Genomic DNA, 23,624 nt, shown 5'->3' on the forward strand with positions numbered 1-23,624 from the left:
CCGTGCCAGGCTCCCCAGGGCGCTGCAGCCCCACCGGAGCACAGCTGAGCGCAGCCAGCCCAGGCTGCTGCCCCTCTGCCTGCTTTGCACGGCTTGGGGACAAACTGGGCTGCACTTACTCCCTTTAAAGCAAACAAAATCCTGCTTCTTACACCAGCAATCGGGTGGGAAGAATAAACTTCCCATTAGAAATGCTGTCCTGCTGATGTGTACAAAAGCAAAGTATGCAATTATTTTAATTTCTTCTTTAGCTTGATCCATTGGGACATTTCAAACGTACGTTACCCCTTTTGTTTTCATCTGCTTGGACTGGAATCAGCCCTTGATAGCAACACACACAGTGATGAAGGGACAAGAAAGGTGATTAAATAATTTCATAGTCTGAATTTACACTCTCTCTAGATACGAAAATGCAGCTGTGCCTTTGGCTCCTGTTGCTTGCTTTTCTGACTGTAATTTTAATCCTTTTTATTCAGGTCTATACTATGCTGCAAAAATGATTTTTTCTTTACCAAGAAAAACCTCAGATCAGGCATCTGGTTTATAAAGAGAATTCACATTTTCACCCAGTTTTCCAGCTGGAATAACTGAAGCAAAAGGAGGCTGGGCAACTCACTCATTTACTCAAGGTCACAAGCAGTATCTACAATGCTATAATATGGATATAAAATATCCTAGAATCCTCTCCTTTTTTTTTTTTTTAACACTCTCTCCTTCACACATGTGCAGGCTGACTCTATAATATTTATTATGTTTGATAACATATTTGTAGCTTACATTCAATGTCACAAATTCCTCTATACCCTCTTCTAGTGCCTGTGGGTACCTTAAGCAATTGAGAAAGCAAATGCATGTAATCATTCATCATCTGGATCCTATAACTGAAAGCTAAATAATAGCATTTTGGAAGAGACAAAAAGCACACAGATTTCAACAGCAAATAAGCAAGATTATTTTCTCATTTTAGGAAAAAAAAAAAAAAAAAAGAGTGAAGTATAAAACTCTGCAAGTCAGATTTACATTAATTACATTTGGTGTGTGGAAAAGACAGACAATTTGCACCCTTTTGACATCACCCTTCTCTTTCTGTTCTGGAACACAGAAAATAAAACAGCATCATCAAATTGTGCCAACATGTGATATGGTATTTCTCATTCTGACACAATTTTCTCTAAACCCAGAGAATTGTTTCACCTTCCCAGGCCTTTGTGTTTAATTTCTTAATTAAAAAATGCTTATCCTAATTGAGACATAAAAAGTACGCAATCTTCAGTATTACCAAAATACAAAGGCAAAAACCACAAGGAAATACCCAAGTGGCAGTGCTTAGGGGTCCCTGAGTGAGCCCATGTGAAGTCATTAAAACTGCATGTAACCCAGCCTTGACCAAAAAAAGAGATAAAGTGTAATCCATCAAATCCTTCTCCCTCAGTTATCCCACGCCAAATTTCAGTTTTGTAAGCACAGTCATAACATGTAGGATTTAAACCACCTTTCTGCATGTGTGTCTGCAGGTGCTTGGGTAGAAGTACAGAACACAGTCACTGCATTTCTCCTGAACACCCTTTCAATCTGCACTCATGCAGGTTCCCAGCCTGAGACTGCATCAGCATAGTTACTGGCTCTCAAAGACTCTTCTCTCACAAGTTTTTTTAGTCATTCTTCAAACCTTTTGTGGCAGGGAAATTCAGTACTATTGTTAATCTGTATTTTTTTTTCCCCCCAAAACTTGTCCCCCATAAGTTTAATTTGATGATCCATAATTCATCTTCTCTCACTTTTCTGAAAAAAAACCCCTGCAAGCAGAGTCTACATGCCTCTGACCATTCTTGATTTGTATGACCATATCCCCTGATAATTATTTTTCAGGCCAGTCCCGGCCCAGCCTTTATGTACAAACGTAGTCGTGGACTAATTTTGCTGATCCTCCTCACCCTTCTGTAATTTTCCAATTCCAGTAAGATTGCCTGAATTCTGTGAGGTATTGAAGGCCTCCCAAGAAGTTGCTATAGAACTCTTCTCTCCAAGGATAGATCAAAAAAGCAAAATTTATTTATGATTTCTCAGTGAACTGGAAAACAGGACCAAAACTATGTCATTCTTAACACAGCAAAGTTGCTCAAAGCTTCCAGGTCCCAGTCCCTGCAAGACAGAGAGCTGAATCATAGTGATTCCTCTTCCTTCACCCTTCCTGGATGATTTTCTCCAATGGGATGAATACAAGGCAGTATTCCTCCCCTGGTGTTTCTCCCCACTCCCACATCTTGCTCTTTGTATCCAACACACAGACACAATGTTTGCACTTTCACTCTTGAAACCCTAAACTGGTCACTGACAACAGACTTTGTACCAAGAGGTCTTCTTTTAATTTGGAAATTCTGTTGGGGTTTTTTAATATGGAAATCCTGGAAAGTCCAAAAAATTCCCTTTTACTGGGAAATTGCTGGAACATCATGATTCTCGATTCTATTAAGTGCCACTTGATCTGGAAACAAAAGAATCGGTCGGGAAATCAGAAACTAAAAGGTTAACTTCTGATTTCCTATAAATGCACACTACAGCCAAGAATACACAAGTGCCAGAAAAGGATGTGGATGGGAAATAAAGCAGAATTTTCTGCAGTTTCTCCTCACTCAGCTCCTTGTTCTGCCTGAAAACACTGCAGACATGTCCTGACTCAAGGAACAAAACCTTTTTTGAAAATATTTCCAAGAAATACAGTTGTCTTTTGAATGCATTTTACAAAAAACAAAGTTTAGCCACCAATTCAGATTCTTTCTGCAGGCTCATGTAACTTAAAATTGCCTTTGAGTTCATTTAAAAAGGAAAAATTGGCATGCACCTAGCACGTACAAAAGCTTTTGGCAGCTTAAAAATACAGTGTAAAGAAACTTCTCAGTGGTAGCTGGTACAAACTTTTATGTCAACTCATCTCAAACATTTCATCTGGGCAGGTCTGTTTTGGTGCATTCTTCAAGAACTGGCTTTTTTTATACAGTAAAGCATTTCCAAGATACATTTTATTAAGTGATACTTACAGTTTCATTTAGATTCAGAGAGGACAGGCTAAAAAACATATTGGTGTAATTCCAGGCTTGGATTCACTCCTATCTTTTATATAAAAAGCAGAATTAAGGACATGCTAGTACACATTTCTATTATTTCCAAACAGCTTTCAGTTCAAACTGTGTTTATGAGTATTCTGCATACTTCCACACATTCAGCTGAAATATTTTGCATTTACAGATGAGTTTGAGCAATGAGCATGCTGTCTATCAGAGCTGCCTGGTCAGAGCGTTTCTGAACAGAAGCAGGTGACAGATGCACAAACACTCCAGTCATGAGTCCTTCCCCAAGTGACGTCTTTGCTGCACTGTCAGCACAAACAGAATCAGGTGCTACAAGGGCCAAATGGTCATCACGAAGAACCAGATGCATCATGAACAACAAAATACATTGTGCATCTGAAATACTGGAAAGTGCAAAGCAACAGGGAATTTTTCCTGCTGGACGCACTGGATTCAAGGTTAGGATTGCTTTCCCTTTATCTTCGACACATGCAGTGCTCACATTCATCTGGAGGATGTCTTAGGGAGCACAAGTCCAACCCCTGGGAGCAAACAGCAAACAAGGGACTCGGTTTCTTTCCTAACAGCCCAGTTAAAAGATAAAAGGAGAGCCAACTGCGAGGTTGAAAGGCTGAAGGAACTGGACATTCCTGGCAACAAACAAGACATGAGGCAACTGCTTAGACCACTGCACCCCCTTAAGGGCTGCGCCCTTGCTTAAAACCAAAGAGCTGACGGTGGTCAATAGCTGGAGGAACTGGAGCACTGCAAAAGCCAACCAGAGTCACAGCTGGAACGAGCAAAGTCAGGCTCAAGCATCTCCAGGCAGGTGGAGAGACCAAACAGGTAGCTGGATGCATTCCCTGGGGAGCTCCAGGGAGATGAGAAAAGTCTCCCCAAGCTCATGGGAGAATGGGTTAAAGACAGGGAAAGGGCTAAGGCACTGAAAAGAAAGAACTAGATCAGCTGTGTGAGCACTTTTTATTCTTTAACTCCAAGCCATAAAAGAGAAGGATCCAAAAATGAGAAAGAATAGGCCCAATTCCAAGAGCAGTTTCTCTCAAATCTCATTAAGGTCAGATCTCCTATAGTGATGGCTGCAATGCATGTTTGCACATAATTTACTAATGGCAGAAACATCTCAGACGATGGGGGAGCATCTGGTTCCAGGAATCTACATTTCAGTAATTAATCTCTTTACTGCTAAGGCTTATACTCTGCACAAGCTAATTTTAGCACATAAGTCACACCCTGTGGAAAACATCAAGGTAATAACACCAAACCCTTACTTGAAATGCCAGAGAAAGTCATGAGTGATTGGTGGCACAATGTTCAACTCTCAGCATCCTATTTTCAGAGCCAACCACTGACTGATCCAGCAAGGCCACACACATTTTCCACTCTAACTTCATGATTTCTTTTTTTTTGAGGAGAGAAACATGCAAGCAGCAAAGAATTAAACTTCTAATCTGGTTTACTGCTCAAAACCTTATTCTGCTGGATTTGCACACATTTAACTGACAACTGAATCTGGCCCACTCATCTTCATGCAAGTATCAATACTAATGAAAAGAAAATGAGCACAGCAGTTGACAGATGAGAAGCGAGGAAAAACAAACACCAAAGGCATGAAGTATTCAATTCAATTGGCTCCATACACTGTACTCAGAGTGATCCCTGAGGCAGGAAAGTCCAACAAACATCACAATGGCTATTTTTCATCGAAAACCACACACAGAGAATCTATTATTTTTTAAGCTAACCACAAATTGGCAATAATTATTAACAGACAGCAATTTTAAAATAAGATATTGAGCACAATTTCTTCCTGTTTAGACAGAAAATAACACTTTGTTCTGAAGAGGCACCACGTTAACAGGATAATAAAAGTACATTTTTATAGAATATATTTACTTACAGAATTTAAAATAAGGGAAGTAATTGAGCCCCAGAACAATGAAGTAACCAGTTTCTGTCTGACTGGAAATGTGTGCACACATGTACAGCTACCACACCTCGGCACAGGAGATCATGGCTCATGGTCTGAGCCAGCTTCAGCTGGACTAGACTTGGGATAGTGCCTTGAGATGATGTCAAACCTCTGCCACCCAAAACATCCTGAAGTATTCATGTGACTTGCTTCTTGAGGCCGATTCCTAATCCTTTCACCATTATGAAATATTCCTCAATATTCCTCCAATCACTAATTCAAGCTCAAAGCCTTAATTATTCAAGGAAATTATTTCAAAGCTGAAAGCCCAGGAATGGCTCCCATATTTCCTCCACAGTGCATTTTTCTTCATCTTCCTTAGCTCCAAACACTCTGAAGATAGCAAGCCTGTTCCTATATTCCTGAACAATGTTAATTCAGGGAACAAGAGTTCAGTACTTCAGCGGGTAATTTGATTTTTATTTTACTCATGAAAGTAGAGCAGCCAATACTAGCTGACAGCCTCAAATGGGCTGAAATGCTGCTTAGATCGAGAAATTAAATGCTGTGTTTTGCCTTTACAAACCTCTCTTTGGTCAAGAGAACATCAAAACCATTTGCCTGTGTTTGACCAGTTCCCCTTCCACTACAGTAGCTATTGCAAGCTGGAGCTGGTCTGTATTCACCCCCACAAGGACAGCAGTCATCTGATAGTCACGAAGCACTGCTGCCTTTCATCAAAACCCTGTCTGACTCAGGAAACGTAATCTAGAAGTCAGAATCTCCTGAGAGGTTTTGTGAAATCAGGTGGGAATCCCCCTGAGATGCACAGAAAAAAAACCCAAAAAACCAAGAACAAAGCTACCCACACCATTTTTGCAGCACACAGTTGATCACACCTAATTTTACGCTGCAGGTGCACTCACAGTATCTACTCATCCATTCAACTTTCTGCCACAGCTGGTGGTAGAATGGTTGAGCAGCTGCTATGAAGAGAAGTGACTCCTGTTACCACATGATCTTGCTTTGCTGTCCAGAGGTTACTGGAGAGGTTCAGATCAACTGAGACTTCCCACATACACCAAAACCAAATAGTTCTGATGGATGGAAGAGTATGAAGCATGGAGATAAAGACTCAGATATATCTGTCTCTCAAGAGCAATGAAACTTTCCACAATGCTTTTGCCTGAAATGTGATAAACTGAATTCTGGTTTATTTAAACTAGATTTAGAACAAGTGTATTAAGACTGGTGTTGTAAAGGAGAAATTTCATGGAAGTGAGAAATATTAAGAACAGTTCTGTCGCACTCCATTCAGATTTCCAATCCACACAAGGGAGGGGAATGCAGCGTATTTATGCTCAAGTCAAAGAAGAAGATGGTTTTATACTTTGGAAGAAGGACAAGGGAGAAGAATTTAATATCAGTGAGGAAGAGGCATACTCACTCTGAAGTAAAACCAAAGCTTTTGAAAAAAAACCAAGGTGGGAGGCAAAAAGCAGAATTAAAATACGATATATCAACAGAGCAATGGTGGGTAGCCCTCTAAAATCAAATATCTGACCAAAGTTTACAGCAGTGTGCCTATTTAATTTCAGATGAGAAGAAATGCCATTTCCCACTCGGCTTCTCTCTCATCACTTAACTCTTCCACACTGTCTTTGCCTCGACAGCTCTCCCTCCCAGCAGCTTTTACTTTGGCAGTACTTTTGGCTGACCAGCATCCTCTGAGGGCCCCGGTGTCTTCATGGCTCCCTTCTGCACTCAGCATACCTCTTCCAGGGCACAGCTGTTTCCAAGCTAAATCAATATCCCTATATCTGTGGCCAAAGGCTTGAAATGGACTCTGGACTCAGCTATATGCATTTAAATCCAGTTCAGTGCTACTCAGAGGATTCTGTATTGACAACAGTGGGAAAATAAAGCCCAGCCCGTCTCTCAGGAAGGCAGCCAGCAGTGAGTTAAGGCCCGTAAGAGGCAAGGGCTGAGGGCTGGCACTAATATAGTTTTCTGAAAGCATGAGCTTAATATACTGTTCCTTTGTGCTCTTCTGGAACCAGCTGCAGCTCCCCCTAACTCAGCCCGAGAGACCCAGTCTGCCAGAGCCTGGGCCAAGGACAGGGAAAGCACGTTCAGATGCAAGCGCTGCTGCCACCACACTGCCACCATCCCTGCCACCATCCCTGGCAGCCAGAGGCTCTCCAGCTGCCCACAGCAGGCCGGTGCTCCAGCTGCGGGAATGCTCTCACTGGGAATGCAGTGCAAACACCTGCGGCGTGCTGGGAGCGTGAATGGAGCATCAGAGGGGGATTTCTGCCCTCCTCTGGCTCGACAGACTGCCTGTGCTGCCCCAGCCTGCCTCCTGTGAGCTACGGGCAGTGACAGTGCTGCTAAACTCAGGATGCTGTGAGTCTGTGAATCCTGCCCAACGGAGATGGGCTCTTGTAACACAGCATGGAACCACCTGCTTCTCAGCCAAGACACTGCAACAGGCTGTATCACTGTTATCACTTCATTTCTGCAGATATTAGCTATCAGCCTAACCCACTCCCACGGCTGATCAGTACAGTGCCAGCAGCAGCCACACATTCTAGTACCAAAACCTTACCAGGGGAAGCAAAAGGCCAAATTACTTGAACAAAGTCATAAGTCTGGAACTCCTTGTGCAGCCCAAGACTTGTATAAAAAAACCCAGAGAACTACTCTGAAATGATACCTAAAGGCTGCTGGTTCCAAATACACACATACATGTTCTATATTTCTATCCAACACTACACTGTCTACTGACAGCATGAAAGAAAATACCTCTACTAAGTTCTGTGTGAAAAGCATTTCAAATCAAGTCTCCAGAACTTCAAATATATTACTGTGGTTATTGTAGGTGGTTCATCCTGTGTCTAGCACTTGGCATTTAAATCTATGTTAGTATCTTAATTATTAATAAGTTTATATTTTTGTTATAATTCATTCAAGTATTTAATATCATGATAAACACAGGAGAGACACAAATGCAAAATCTGTGCTCATGGCTGACTTGGTGTATGAGAACACCACACCACATACAGAGCTTCAGATTAGCACAACCACAGCTCCTCCAGTTCCAGATCCCAAACTAGACAGATCACTGGGATCTTCTTAACTTTCCTAGCCTCCTCTGTATGACAATCCAAAGAGCAAAATGATGAAGGGAAACACAGAAAGCTTGCATTTGCTAAAGCCTACAAGAGCTGGAGCCAAGCGGAACTGCAGAGCATCACAGACAAAACCGTGACAAATCAAGCATGTGCGTGCGCAGTTCTGCCTGTCTACGTGCCTGTGACACAGCACTGTGCCTGCAGATGGCCAAAGCCTGAAAACCTGACTTGCTTTTTTCCTGCTTTTCTTGTCTGGGTTTGTTTGTCTCTTTGTAGTCTTGGCTTTAATCAAGTTCCTCTGCCTTTCTATAGGTCAATTTTCTTCTCTCTCAAGTAGTATTTTGAACATACACCCTAAACTGCAATTTTTGTCAAATGCATAGATCACCTTCCCAAAGCACTCCCAAGGACTGACACTTACAGAGACTTTCTGTGTCTCTTTAATTTATATCCTACTCTTTCAGGTAGGGATCGCTTACAAATAAATAGCTTACTTATCTTTTTTTCTATGGAAAAAAGGGAGAACAAATTCCTCATATATAGGAGAATGTTTTCATCACTTTATTGCTTTGAGCCCACACTCTTCAAAAGCTGTCATAAAAAATTTGGCTAACACATTCATACTAATTACATTTCACACACTGTCATATCATACACATCGCTGCAACACTAATAAGAAGTGAAATCAACATAAAACATTGCTCAGAGTACCAAGGTCAGGTGGAGAAGATTTGCTCAGTGGTAAAAGGCCACTTTTAACACCAGCTTTTCTTGAACCATATGCATACACTACATGGTACTGCAACACTGAAGAATGAAAACTGACCCACATTTTCTCCTGTCTGTGTATAATAAACTGTACCCAGAGACACAAATGCTATCTGAATGGGTAAACACCAAAACAAACCCAACATCCTCCCGAGGAGCAGCAAGGGACACTGTCCCTGGTGCCCAGGGAAGGGCTGGCACTCACTACAGTCACGCACAGGTCTGAGGGGCACTGGGCACAGCACACAGAGACACTGCAAAGGTAACAAGAACAGTGGCCAAAATGATTCTGAAACAGAACTGCACTTCGTGCATCACTTACTACTTCTCCTCTTTACACTCTGATGTTATTCATTTATTCAAACCTGGGCCTGTTTCTGTTCCTGCTGAGGTCAAGTGCTGAAGTGGAAGTTAAGGTCAAATAAACCTCCGTATACTTATCGTTGCTTAAAAATGTATTACACACAGAAGCTTCTGACTTGAGCTAAGAAGTCATAAAAATTTTGAGGTGGTTTTTTTTGTTTTTTTTATTTTGCAGCTCTGGGTAATCTTGCAAATCCCTCCTCCAAGACACTGCAGGAAGGGAACACCCTTCTGTTCCCAGGATTGAGCTTCCAAAAGGCACTGCAAATCCCCACCATTTGAGTATACACAGACACATTCCCACATTCAAAAACAGTAAGTTATGAGTCAGAGATCCTGCAATTCCTAGAGTTGCTGCCCATTGATAGCACTTGTATTGCACAGACCTTCAGGAGAGAAGTGCATCCAAACGAGATGAGTGCACTAAATTATTTCAGCTAGAAGTAGAAAATTAACACAGACCATACAACAAAACTTAAGGAACACAGTTCTGCAGGTAAGCTTCAATACTACATGATGGAAAATTCTCAAAGCCATGCTTCTGTTCTTTCTACTGCTTTTAGAAGAGTAAAAATCCATTTACAAACTAAGAAGCAGCCTGAGAGCAGCTTGGGCAGCATTAATGAAGTGAATATTGCTGTGTTCAAGGTAGTAAGTCAGCTCAAGTTGCACTGTTTTTCAAAATGCGAAACAACTTTACATTTTTATGCAGTTTATTACCAAGGGCAGGAAAGCTGGGGGTGGGTGGTGGAAAGTAGGATCATATCCTCAAATATGCTTTGCTCTTATCACACAAATCTCAGCTGCCACAGTTTGTAATATATTGCATGAAAAACCTAAAGAATGACCTACGAGATAAAGCTCAACTTCAAGTCACGAGTTCCAAATGCAAACCATCATCTTGAGTGTTAGTGCCCCCCTTAGAACACCAAACAGCTCTACATAATCCCTGATTTCATTTTCTTCCTTCAGGCATTTTCCTCTTCTCCTTTTTGTTGTGGAAACAGCATGTACAGCCATTTGCATTCACTCTAGAAAGGTTTTTAGTATCTCAAACCTCACCATCTCATAGACTTATTTTTGAAAGCCAGTTCTTGCAGACATGCTTTTAAAAGTACAGAAAACAAAGGTCTATTAAATCTCTGTCACTGAACAAATTGATTCCAATTGTATTAGAGGTTGTTAAAAGAGACACTTACTTTGCATATCTCTGGCAAATTTCAGGATTTCATCCAAGAGAAGATGACACACAATAGTAATTGGCAGAGAATTCACAGTTTTCTCTTTCCAACATCTCTCCCAGCTCTGTGGATCCAGTCAAGATCTAAAACTAATGATTTATCTGTCTTGCCTAAGGGTAAAAACAGATTTCTAAACTAAAAAAAAGAAGAAAAAAAATTCTCTGAATAAAGACATTAATCCTCACTTTCTGCTAGGACCAGAATGTTAGAAATACCTGCTGTGATGCCTAAAGGCTTCATACAGTGATTAGTAGGTGGCCATTAAGCAATAGCTGGAGGCTGTGCTTGGGACTTCTTCCTTTCTTTTCTCAGAGAGCGCACCCACTGCAACTCCTGTTTGGAGTGCCACTAGCAAAAACAATTCCTAGAAGAATATTCTACCAGGCTGTTCCTCTTCAGTGACTAACAAAGGAAAATGGGGCACATCCCTAGAGCTGTTTCCTTGAAGCATTTTAGGGTAGACTGCTGCTCTCTCTGATTCAGGGTTGCTTTCTGTATCAAGGCAACATCAAGATGTTACTTTTGCTACACACAGGACAGCCAAACTTGCAAGAACAGACAGCAGAGCCTGGTGACTTCAAAATCTGTTCAAACAGAAGGCACAGTTTATCTCCTGAAATCAATACCAAAGGCTCCCACTTTCAGTAGGACACATACAGGCAGTAGCACACGAGCTGCAGAGAGGAAGACCATTCATCTGAAGGCATGAAGAGACAAAATGCCAGATCTTCAGCTGACAGGAGCCCAATGATCACACCCAGGCCCATCAGTGTACTTCTGATATTCTGCATTTTGAGATTTCCTTGCCTCTCTTCTCAGGCACTCCAATTACTCACTGCCCTCAGACATGAGCTCCTGGCATCTGCACAATGTGCATAACGACATTGGGAACCAAACACTCTTTTGCTTGTCTACATGGTTGCCTCCACTGTATTATCCAGACATAATCCTCAATGATCTACAGCAGACCCAGGGGAAAAACCAATTTGTTAGGACCATAACGTGTTTTACTAAGGCGCAGTAGCCCCCAACTCTCTTTATCATGCTGCTCTTTCATGTAACACAAATTCAGGTGGATACAGGACCATCTATTCTGCCACAAAGTGCTCCGAAGCAGCACTCTTTTCTCAGCTTGCCAGGTCTCCACATCATTCCTAAGCCTGACTGTAAAGTTTAATGGCAAATTCATTTAGATATTTACATATTAACTGCTTCAAAACAAAATCATGATAATAATACACATCCTGAAGATAAAGATGTGTCCAGAGTCAACCTCTGCCCAGCAGCTTTCTTCCAAAGCGCCTGCCTGCACCTACCCCAGCCTCAGGACAGGGCTGGACCACTCCTTCTCTTCTCAAAGGGACTGAGAGAGAGAAAATGATCCCCCAAAGCTCCTGGGGAAGGGCAGCCTTTTGGCAGGACAAACACCAGTCTGTCCACTGACACAGAAAACCTAAGCCCCTGTTGGTACAGCTGGGGGATGCCTTTGAGGGGATCTCAGAGCCCACCCAGAGCATCAGGTAACTGACATCCTGAGCAGAATGCCTCTCCTTCCACAGCTCCCTCCACACTGCAGGGTAAAGCCTCACCTCTCTGAGAGCCCAGGGACCTTTGCTCTTGGAGTCCTGATCTCACAGGACTCACCACAAACAAGAACAAGTCGAGCTGCTGATGAGTATTTCTGGGTTTGGCAAGGCTGGCATGGTGTTTGCTGCCACAACACCCAAGACTACCCGTTTCTTCCAAGGACTGAAGCAAGTTACACAGATGATCCATACTCGGATGCGCTTCCAGACATTTCTCACTTCATCATGCTTGAAATTATTACCAGGAATGAGACATTTATTCATTTAAATGCTGTTGAGGTCATTTATTTAACCATTAAGAGGAAGTAAAAAAAAAGTTTATTGTATAGACACAGATACTTTTAGAGCAAAAGCAGCTCTAACATCAGACTCACAATGATGAAATCAATTTCCTTCCTCCTTACGACCATGCAACTCCCTCCTGCACTGGATAATACCCTCAGCTGATCCATGAAGCGCCACTGAGATTGGGTCCTTGCTACTATCGTTGCCATGACTGCACCACACACCTCTCCGTGGGCAGCAATGCTCTATTCAAAACAGCTGCTCAGGACAGCTATTAAATTATCTAATGTTACCCTTTACCACTAAGTTACAGCCCTGTGCGGGATCAGAGTATCATGGGAGTGCACTTCGAACTTCATCAAATCTCTGCCTCTTAAATGATGTAAACGAGTGTCCTGACAAACTGACAACAATACTGTCTTCCATGTCTTGGTAATTTTTATCAAGTGAGAGCCACAGAGTAACAAATCATTGCCACCTCAGGTGCAAACCACTCCAGAGTTCTGGAAATGCTCACCATATGTGTATTTGGCAAAGAAGAGCAGTAACTAGGTAGTAAGCATATTCCTCATTCTGAAACAGTGATTTATAATCAGGAACAACCCTGTCACTTATTTCTAATAAACCTATAGTGCTTATTATAGTCCCAAAAGAAAATAAAAATTTAATTCAGGAAGAAAATGACACTCTAAGACCAAGAGCCTTGCAAGCCCCCCTTCATTAAAGAACTGAGGCAACTCAGTAAACCAGAAAACAGTGATCCAGCAAATATTTTACTGCTGCAAACTCTTTGAAGCAAAGAAATATGGGAATTTATTTGCATATAATCTAATATGAATTCCAGCTGCATCCTGGGTGCAAGTAAAGATGGTTTTTTGTTTGACTTGGCTTTTGAGTTTGTTTTTGTTTTTATGATGAACAGACTTAGCAAACATTTCCTAAGCTGTCTGCTGTTTGGAATTCCAAGTCTGAAATAAAACATAACCATGCTGCCTATCTCACAAACAAAACCCACCAACAATTAAATAACAGAGCACTTACTTTACACAGAGCTTATGTGCAGCTCACAGCTTCACCTATAAAGTAACATTATAGATACAGCAAATCTATCAGCAAACTCCCCAAACTGACAAACTGCCTGTCAATGCCCTCTACGACTATATAGTCAAAGCAAAAAAATAATCACATAACATCTGTAATTCTATCACCTCCCTCTTGATTAAAGTATGCCATACCATTATGATGAGAGTCCTGGGTCTGCTCATTTCATCATCGCTATCCAGCGGCAGAATTTCATGTGACAACTCCTCTCGCCGTCGGCGCCTGCAGATATGTGGACAGTTCCTCTGTACCACAGAACGAAAGGCTTGGAGCAGAACAATGCTGGCAGCACAACCCATATCTGCATCCTGAAGCCTACAAAATAACTTCTATGTTTATGCTATGTTTGAAAAACAGTGGCTCCTTGTCCCTGAAAACAGCCTACAGTGCAGCTGCAGCCAGCTCGCTCTCCAATCGCTTCCTTGAGCTCTGATCATCTGATCACAACCAAATAGCTTGGATGCAGACAGAGGAAAGATTTGATCCACTGAAACAGAAACACACGCAATATTACGATGCTTTCCTCTCCCTCCCTCCCTGCTCCTGAATTCGCATGAGAAAATGCACTCCCTCTCTCGTACAATTATCCGCCTCCTCCGATTCCAGTTTCATGGAACTCAAAGCATTAAAATTCCCAGTTCAAAAGAGCCAGCTGTTCATTAAACACACACACAGGCATCCACAGAAACTGCCTGGATCAGTTTAAATACCTTTTTAAAAAAGTCATACGTAGCAGAAAAGCCAATATCTGGAGAGTTATTAACTCTCATTATCAGCACTGCTGGGTTTAAAACACTTTGCCTAAGGGTTTTTTACCCCCCACACACAAAAAAAAAGCTCACAGAGGGATCTGGGCTACAGTGTTTTCACCACTTCTTGCAATTTTCTGAAGCACAGTGAGTTGAGTTGTAAACGTAACAAGTGGCAAAAAGGCAGAAATCTGTGCGCTTCATCCAGCTCCTGCTAAAACAACAGTGGCTCAAGGCGCAGCAGAAGCTCTGAAACGCCTCTCAAGAGTGGGGCTGTTTTGTGTCCCTACACACAACCTTGTCCCTTCACAGAGAAACATCTCTACACCTACACAGGAGCAGGGTCTCACCCCAGACCACACAGTGCTGAGCAGAGGGTGAGAGGGGAGGGTTTCTGTGTGTTACCAGTGAGTCCACGCTGGGAGAGGCTGCTGCTGGCAGCCAGCATGAACAACTTGCCTCTCAGGCTCCTGCCTGGCAAGTCATTCAAAGAGCAGGCAGGGATGCTCGGCAATCACATGGCTGACCTGGAAACACAGCAAGCGCTAATGGGAGAGCGTGTAAGATAATAGCACAGGAGAGGAAGTTAGCACTAAAAATACCTACAGAAAATGGATTTCTTCTACACATTAGGAAAACTAAGAATTTCCAGTAGGGTTTCCAGAGCAGCTGCTTTTAAGCTAATATGTATAACTTTATTATATGTGAACCCAAAACCATATTTACCTTGCATCAAAAGGTTTTCGTTTCTAATGAAGGCCATGAAAGTTTTGTCCATCCATTCCCACAGGGGCATAATCAGCTTCATAATGTCTGTTAATAAGATATTTGTAAATAATATCCTCTTCACAATCTCAGCCAGGAACTACACTGAAAACTTTCCATGGAAGTACTTTTTCTGGGCTTAAGTAGAGTATAATTGCTCAGCAAACTGGCAAAAGACATCATAATTCAAATTAAAGCAATTCCCAGAAAAGGTAAATCCTTCAGACCTGTCCTTTAATAGCAACAAACACATCACCATTATTTCTTTCGAGCAGACAGCTCTAAGTGCAAGTGGAAAACAGTCAGCAGCGCTGGCAGGCACCGCACAACCTGACCCCCAGCCCTGCCAATGCACCCACCCTGCTCTGCCCCCCGGGACCCCCTGGCACACCCTCCACACGCTGGTGAGATGTCCCTGCCTCCCCAGCAGCAAACCCTGCACAGGGGCCTCGGATCGTGCTTGTCAGTCTGACTTTCCTAAAGGGATTACAAGGGCACCGAGGCGCAGCTGAGTGATTCCTGCACCAATCCAGCAATCCTGCTGCTGCTATTGTTCATGTTTTCATCAGCCCCCTGCCTGCTGCAGAGCTGCCACTGACACCTTGGCCACACCAACGATGCGCTTGGCAGCGGGGAGACCTCTCCTCCTGCTCTAATTCCAGCAGCAGCCATAGGGGTAACATCTGTTGCTGGCTGTTATGGCAACTGCTCTGCTACCTTGGGGGCTGCTAACACATCTCCTGTCTGTGTGTTCAGCATCCTCCTTCACTCATCAGTGCCCAGCTGGGAGAGCTGGCAGCCTTTTTTTGAGATTTGGTTTCCACAGCGCAGCCCAGCAGTGTTGCACAAGCGCATGCACGTGTGTAAGGAACAGCACCCTAGGGCTCCACCCAAAGCTTCACTTCGTTCTCAGTGAAGAATCCCATTCATTCCAGGGGTCTTTGGATCACACTATTCTCTGCCAGTGGCCTTAGTAACTTCATTGTGATTATTTGTGGATTAAGCTATTATTAGATACAAGTGGAAATGACACAGTCTTGGCATTTCAGCTCTTTGGAGAGAAAAAGTAAAAGCAAGTTTTACTTCTGAAAGCAAGTAAACTAAAAAGCCAAAGCCAGCTAAAAGTAGCCTCCAGCTCTTGATCAAAATTCAAGAACTGAAAAACAGCTAATGCACAGGGGAAAAGAAACCACTGAGGAGCTAAAAAAATCCCTTCTGTTTTAAGGAAAACTCACAGAGGCATGATCTATCATTGGAAAGGAAACCTCCCAACCTACTAAAAATGCCTGGACACACACAGAGTATCAACAGCTTTGTTTTACAAAGGTAGGGGTCTCATTAGCATACATTATGTTTACACACCAGTTATCAACAGTGTTAGTTACTCTTACAGTGAAGCATTCAGCACTATTTTGTGTTAATTAGCACTTTAATCCAGAAACAAAATTCAGTGAAACCCCCTGGGAAGCAAAATACTCCTTTGTGCAAGCAACTCCTTAATTCCCCGTTAGGAAGATTTTGGCAGCAATGCTGGGCTAAGGAATATGCACACTGGAAGCCTTCCACTGCCCACCCTCACTTCATTCTTGCCCAACCATGCATTTTAGCTATGCTATGTAGACATGTAACACCAGCATGATGGTTTATGGGGACAGGCTGGGAAGGAGACCACTAAAGGCAACTCACTGAAGAAAAGGAAAAAAAAAACCAATTAGATAGGCAAGACAATTGTTTTAACCCAGAGGACTTCAGTGTCCCAGTCCTCAGACACCAAGGGCTCAGTCTGTGTAGCAGCAGAGCTGTGCAGGAACAGAAGTGAGTCACAGTTGCCATGACTTATAAAGCCCATGATAAGAAAGCAGAGTTCAAAGGCATCTGTATCCTCGAGCTTACAGCTATTCCAGCCTCAGCTTCCACATGAAAGAGATGCCAGCTCTGCAGAAGGGCAGTCAGGGCCTGAAGAGACAAACTCTCACACTAAGTCTGTAGCAGACAGTAAACTCCTTCTCCTCCAAGAACTGGCTTATTTCTCTTCCACAATATTCCTGTATTTCTGTTTCTGCAGACTGCAAGACTTTCTAAAGATGCTACCAAACATTTTCTTACACACCTATTTCATACCTCATTAGCACACCACATTAAAAGCTGTTTTCCTCCCCACAGCTTACTTTATTCCATTAATTCTCCTCTCTCTTTGTGGCATTTGAATTCCTGTGATCACAATAAACAGGATACAACCTATTGGTATTTTGGTCTTCAGCTGAGGGGTTTTAAGAGAAAGGCAAGTGTTGGAGAAGATCCTTTAGTGAGAGGATTACTTGTCAAATTCAACACTGATTCTCCTTCCATCCCCAAAGGAGGCAGCGCTCTTCTCAAGCAAGGAGGATGGCTGGAGGCTTGAACCCCCATTTGCCATGAGACCTCTCAGCTGCCAGCATGACAAGCACCGTTTTGTTTGGTTGGGGATTTTTTAATCTGGAAAACAATCCTGCTTCTCCATGGTATTTTTGTGTGACAGATGCTGAGAAGCTCCACAGAAGCTCTTGTAGTGTGACAATCCAAAAGCAGAGCAGGGGCAGGTGAGCACAGGAGCCATCAAAACGAACAGGAACACACCTGGAACTGCTTACAGCAGGGTGTTCAGTCTGGCCCACAGAAGCCTCAAGCCATCAGCAGGAACTAAGGACAGCACAGCAGTACAAACACTATGAACTCACTGTTGCAAATGATGAGGCTCATGCCACCATTAGGAGTTACCAAAGTTACCATTCCACATACATCACATCCTGGTACAGATGATGAGCAGCTCCCCAGCAGCACATAAACAGCATAAGCGGCCAGTGGCTGTCACTCACAGCTCCACAGTTTATGGTAAAACTTCTCTTAAGTTAGTCCATACAAGTAGCAGATAAACATCAGAAGCAAGATATGACAATAAAATTGCAATCACTGCCTTGATGCAAATGTGGATCACTCACATTTTGGAAAGCTAACGTCTCGTTTCTCAACATTTAAAAATTTATCACCCACCCTTTCAAAACAAAAAGAGCTGATACACGTTTTCTTAGCAAAGCTCTTTGTCTCCAGTATTTGTTTTCGTAAAGGCTTGGAGGCACTTGCAAAGAAAGCAGAGGGGAAAAAACACACCCAAGCTGGAAAGACACTTATGCCCTGTTACTTCAAAACAAAGAGAGGAATCCTAACCTGCCCCCAAGGAATCAGCATGGAGACCCAGATCAGACAGGTGCAGTACTCCAAGAGATGTTCTTCATGGCAGGCAGCTTAATGGGACAAACCCTCATTAACAGGGCTCTTTTTCTTGCACATTTTATGCATGAGGAAAAGCTATATGTACAGATACCTGAGAATAACCTCAGGCCTTTCCATGCACTTTGTTCTTATGACTCTGGCCTTAAAGCAGTGCAGAGGAAACCATGTTAGAGCAGCATCTCTCACTGCCACAGAGGCATCATTTCCAACACACTCCTGCTCTCTGGCTTCTCACAGTGGAGGTCTGGGGGACTACAAGAACCCACCCTCAAGGAGCTGCCCTCTCTTCTCTTTCCAAAACTTACGTCCCAAACCTTTCACATCCAGCCCAGAGGCCCACAGGAGGCTGTGCAGGGCTAGGACACACGGGGATCCCACATTTACTTCAAAGAAAGCTTATGCAGTCACAGGTGCTACATACCATAAATAGCATCTGTGCCTTCCACTCACACCCTCTTGCACTCATTTCTAAACACTCCTTCTGTATCTTCAAGTGTTGGTGCAGAGATGGTTAAATATCAGAAGCGCTGAGGTCTCAAACAGCAGAGGGGGTGACTAAGAGTCAGAACACACAGGCTTTGTAATTCTCTAGTTCCCACCAGCTGCTCCCTAGCGAGCCAGGAAAGCAGGTATTTACTGCAGTAACCGGTCACCAAAAAAGCCTCCTGAACGACTTACAGCTTTTTCATCTCGAAGTTGTTCCCTTCTCACAGTTATCCCCGACCAACACAACCGATTCATAACACACGAGTTACAGCAAGTAAAAGCCCACGAACGAGAGCTCAGGGTTACGCCGGGGTTTCGGAGCGCACCCGCGGGCTGCAGAACGCGGGCGAGTGGCACCCTCTAGGGAGTAGCACATGAAAGGCCAATCCACAACCCGCCGAACGGGGAATCCAGCGCTACGGACACGGAGCGAAAGAAAAGAAATCACACAAGCACAGAAACGGGCTCCTCATGACTGCCTGTGCTAGTGCTGCCTTTCTCTTCTCTTGTTCTTTCACGCTGATGTCTGGTGCAAAGTGTTGCACACACCTTGTGTGGAAGACCCTCAATTGCTACCACACTGTAAATAGCTGAAATACAGATTTTCCCCATTAGATCTTACAGCAGACGGCATCAACAAATTACAAACACTTGACAAACAAAGTGATAAAAGACTGGTGTAAGGATTTCCAGCAGGCTGTTGACAGAAGCTGGTCTAGAATCCCGTATCTCTGGAACTTCAACCTCTGAAGAGGTTTCTCAGAATATTACACAAAAAGTGAAATAAATCTGCAATCTGCATGCAAGCGGTTTCCACATTCTTATTTTCAACTCAGGTGAAGCACCTTGCTGATAATCAAGAAAATTCCTCACTTTCACAGGTAGTTTTCCACAATTACAGCCTTTGTGAGATCACTGGGATTATTCTTAGATCAAGTAAAATGGAGAACTGCAACCCACAGGCAGTGATGAAAACCCCCTGATTTCAATGCACTCCAGTGGCTTCTGGATCTAGCACGGAATATTCCAAAAAGCAGCTAAGAGCATTGTTGTGGTTTCCTTAAACATGTAACAGGAAAAGAAATCTTTGACTTCAAACCAGGAAAAATAACTACTTAGCCTACAAAGCAAATGTTTGTTTGTTTTTAAAAAGAACTTTTATTATCCCATAAAACGGTTGGGGAATGAGTTGGAGCTACCAAAACTCATATTTTCTTTGGCACACAGTTAAATAAAAACATAATGCATTAAGATAAACTCTGTGAAGAGTTTTCACCAGAAGTTATAACCCTGGCTGAGCTCACACTTCTAAAGCAAAGATTTTACAGATAACTCCCAACGGGGAAAAAAAAGCAGCCACCAACCCACTGGCTCCCAAAAAGAACTAGTAGCAAATTATTATCCTCTTTCAGAAAGATATAAATTAGCTTCCACACAGCCCCTCAAATGGCATCATCAACAGCTGATCCTGTTTCCAGGAGGCCTCCACTTCACTAGCCCAATGGGAGAGGGTCTGAAAACCCAAACTGCCATAGAGGAAAAAAAAAACCAAAAAAGACCACGTGCCTGTTTTCAGTCTAACATGTTGGTTTTGTGATGTTCCTTAGAGCTGAAACAGAGGTAACTCGTCTGTTAACTCGTCTGTTACCTGTCACAGTCCAAGATCTCCATGACATGCATAAATTCCAAAGGCTTTTGTCTGGATGTTTCACAAAATCAATTTTAAAGAACGAAACACACTCAGCTACATGGGAAGACACTCTCCCCACAGAAGAGCGAATGCATTCTCCATTTGCTGCCCTGGCACCAGCCCTGCCACTTATGGAAACACTGGAAAGAGAACCAAGCAACTGGGGAGACCAGGCAGGAACATCCCCCAGCCAGCCCTCCCAGTGCACACAGGGACAGATGTCAGCAGCCACTAACGAGGTTTTAAGAGCAAGTTGTGGGTTTGGATGAGGTGTCATTTGTACAGCAATGTTCTCTATGCTGAATGGCCTGAACAGCACCATGGTTTAGTGAACTACCACTTCTTCTGTAAAATATGATCAAAAGCCTAAAAAAACCACTGCAAAACCTCTCACCCACATCCACAAACCTTGGACAAGAGCCACAGAAACCTTTACTGCTGACATCTCATCTTCAGGATGTACAGCCTATTCTCTATTTCTGTAAGTCTCAGCTTGCCATAATCCAAAACCAGTATTTCTGTTCCAATACAGGCTAGAAATACAGAGCAAACACAGAGACAAAGAGAGACTGGAGTTACTTTCAAAAAGGCCACTCAAATCTGGACTAGAACAGAATTTTAGACAGTGATATCTTGGTAGAAAATGCATTTCTTATGCTAATTTGCCTCCACTCCAAGCCAATGACATCTTTGTATTGACACCCTAGCTAACAACAATAACAAAACCCAGAACTGCTCCATAGCCAGAGCACTTTCAGCCTCTAACTCTCTGAAAAGATATCTCTTTTTCAGGTCACAAGAGAGCCTACAAAGGAAGGTATCTCTTGGCACACTCCATTCTATTCATACACTCCTTTTGTTTTCAAACAACTCACTTGAGGAGAAAAAAAATACATGCCTTAACATTTGAGGTAGACATTTAAATAACGTAAGTGAATTGCTTTATTTCATGTTTTTCATACTGTTTAACAAAGAAAGAGTGGAATCAGGTATTAAATGAACAGATCAGGCTTCATACACAAATGCCACGGATTACACAGGACAGGTCTAAATTCAGGCCACACCAGATAAGCTAGAGAAGCAGGACTGTACTGATTGCAAATGAACACATGGTAAAAACATTTTGAGAAATGAAATGTGGAACTCAGTGGAAGCCTGGATGGCATCGTCACCGCAGTCACAGCCTTCCAGCAGGGTTTCCCATTCTTCACTTAGAATAACTACCTGGGAGCTAAGCATGTTTCTTTATTTGTCTGCATGAAAAATGAAAAAGAACCCAAACCCCACCATCTTTTGCCCTGCAGATGAAGTCAGGCCAGTGACATACAGCCACTCATCTCTTGGCTCCCACTTTTGATATCCTTCCTCTCTCTCAGATGCCAGACTGACATTACAAAAGTAACATCCAGCACCTTCTGCCTCTGAGTCAAGGCTCTGCATGTGATAGAGGTCAGCAGCATACCCATGTGGCTCTGCACATGCTCTTCACAGAAGGCTTTTGGATTTTCAAGGCAAGAAAGCCCTTTCCAAAGTCGCTCACAAAAATAATGGGCTGTCCCAGGGAGTCAGGAGTTTAGCTGCCTAAAGCATTCTAAACTAATTTAATAAATTTTTAATTCAAAACATCAAATGCCTTGAAGCTAAGAATTTCCTGCAAGCTGGTAATCAGCAGCTGAAAACAAAGGAGGAAGAGCTGGAAGCAGAAGCCAATACCAAAATGATCATCAACTACCAACATGACACCAGCACAAGCAGAGTTCAGTATGGTTCTGGATATCATGCAAGGTACCTCCAGCAAAGGGAGTACTTACACTGCTGTGTCTAAAAATAATCACAGGAATACCCTGCTGAGACATCACTGAAAGGACACAAACAGGCCTGGCCACCTTCAAGAATGAACCAGCTGCAGAACAGACCTGCCAATGTGCCCAGGAAGTTAATGTGGCTGCTGTGTCCAGCTCCCAGGTGCCCAGCACAAGTCCACTACACACAGGATCAAGCTCTTTGCAAGGGCACCACGACAGACTGAGGCTGGAGGAAATGCTGAGAAAGACACCTTCACTCGCCCTTAAGAAGTGAAGGCTGATGGAAAACCTTGCCAGTCTACACTCTCACAGGGTATAGAGAAGAGAGACGTTTTCCACAGAGACACAGCAGCAGGGGATGAGATGCAACGACCAGAACTCATTTGACAGTGGACATTTCAATTAAGTAGGGTAACAAACTTTTAACCATGGAGGGTGGTCAAACACAGGAACACGGCATCCTTGGAGAGTGGACAAGGTCCTGAGAAATCTCATCTCTCTGGAACTGCTTCAAACAGGGAGCTGGACTCAACAGCCCCCAGAAGTTCTTTCCAAACTGTTCCATGAATGTGTAAGAACATGGCTTATTCAGCCCAACACAGCAGAGCCCAAATTTGTGCCCTTTCTGGGACAGCCCCAAACACAAGCAAAGCTGAAACCTTAAACCGAAGGCAGGAGGAGATAAACTGGCCATTTAGGCTGTACAATGTCTCTTCTCACAAGGCTCTGCTTCTAACCTAACGCAGAAATGAATAAAAGAGGCTCCCAATCAGGCTTCTTTCAACTCTGGTTGTACAATCCCTGCTTATTATTTCAAGGCAATTTCACTTTGAGGCATATGCAAGGAGTTCAGCCAGAAGCAAGGAACCAAAAGGAACAATCTCATTCAATTTCCGAGCATAAGCTTCTACAGCTGCAAAAGGGAAAATTAGGCACAAAATGTGGACAAAGTAAAAAAAAGAAATGCAAAGTAAAATCTGTGCACATGGGGCCAGCAAAAACTGTGTTGTCTCAGGTGCTGCTCTCCCATCACCCCACTCCCCCAAATACACAGCAGCTGCAGATGTATCCTTGTATCTGTCAGAAAAGATCCCACAAGAAGAATATGGATTGTTTCCACTAGCAGTATAATAATGTGGCTTCAGATTCCTTTTTTCTTTATCAGTGCCAAGAATCCAAAATAAAGAAGCTAAGAGTTAGGACTCTGAAAGTTTTAAAGGCTATAAATATTACAGAGCTGTCTTGATTTTTTTGTTTGTTTACATATTGCTCAAAAAACCCTACCCATATCTGACAGGTCCAGGGGCAGCCAGCCAAGCACCTTTTCCCTGTTTGATCAGGTCAGCTATCACCTAACCATGACACTTCTTAGGCCAAAGCACA

The 23,624-nt window shown here is 43.0% G+C and overlaps 1 protein-coding gene across 8 annotated transcripts in view; it reads right to left on the bottom strand.

Annotated features, from left to right (window-relative positions):
• DOCK10 (dedicator of cytokinesis 10) overlaps positions 1–23,624 on the bottom strand; it is a 142,803-nt gene that overhangs the window by 107,842 nt on the left and 11,337 nt on the right. For 7 of the 8 annotated variants that reach the window (XM_040073825.2, XM_058421863.1, XM_058421864.1 and 4 more), the window contains exon 1: positions 13,611–13,819. The exons of the other annotated variant lie outside the window; for it this stretch is intronic. In XM_040073825.2, coding sequence (XP_039929759.1) covers positions 13,611–13,775 — 165 coding nt within the window. In that variant the 5' untranslated portion in view covers positions 13,776–13,819. Of the gene's footprint in view, positions 1–13,610; positions 13,820–23,624 lie in introns of those variants that run through there. 8 annotated transcript variants of the gene reach the window in all.

This window comes from Hirundo rustica, chromosome 10, assembly GCF_015227805.2.
Source record: "Hirundo rustica isolate bHirRus1 chromosome 10, bHirRus1.pri.v3, whole genome shotgun sequence".
NCBI lineage: Eukaryota > Metazoa > Chordata > Aves > Passeriformes > Hirundinidae > Hirundo > Hirundo rustica.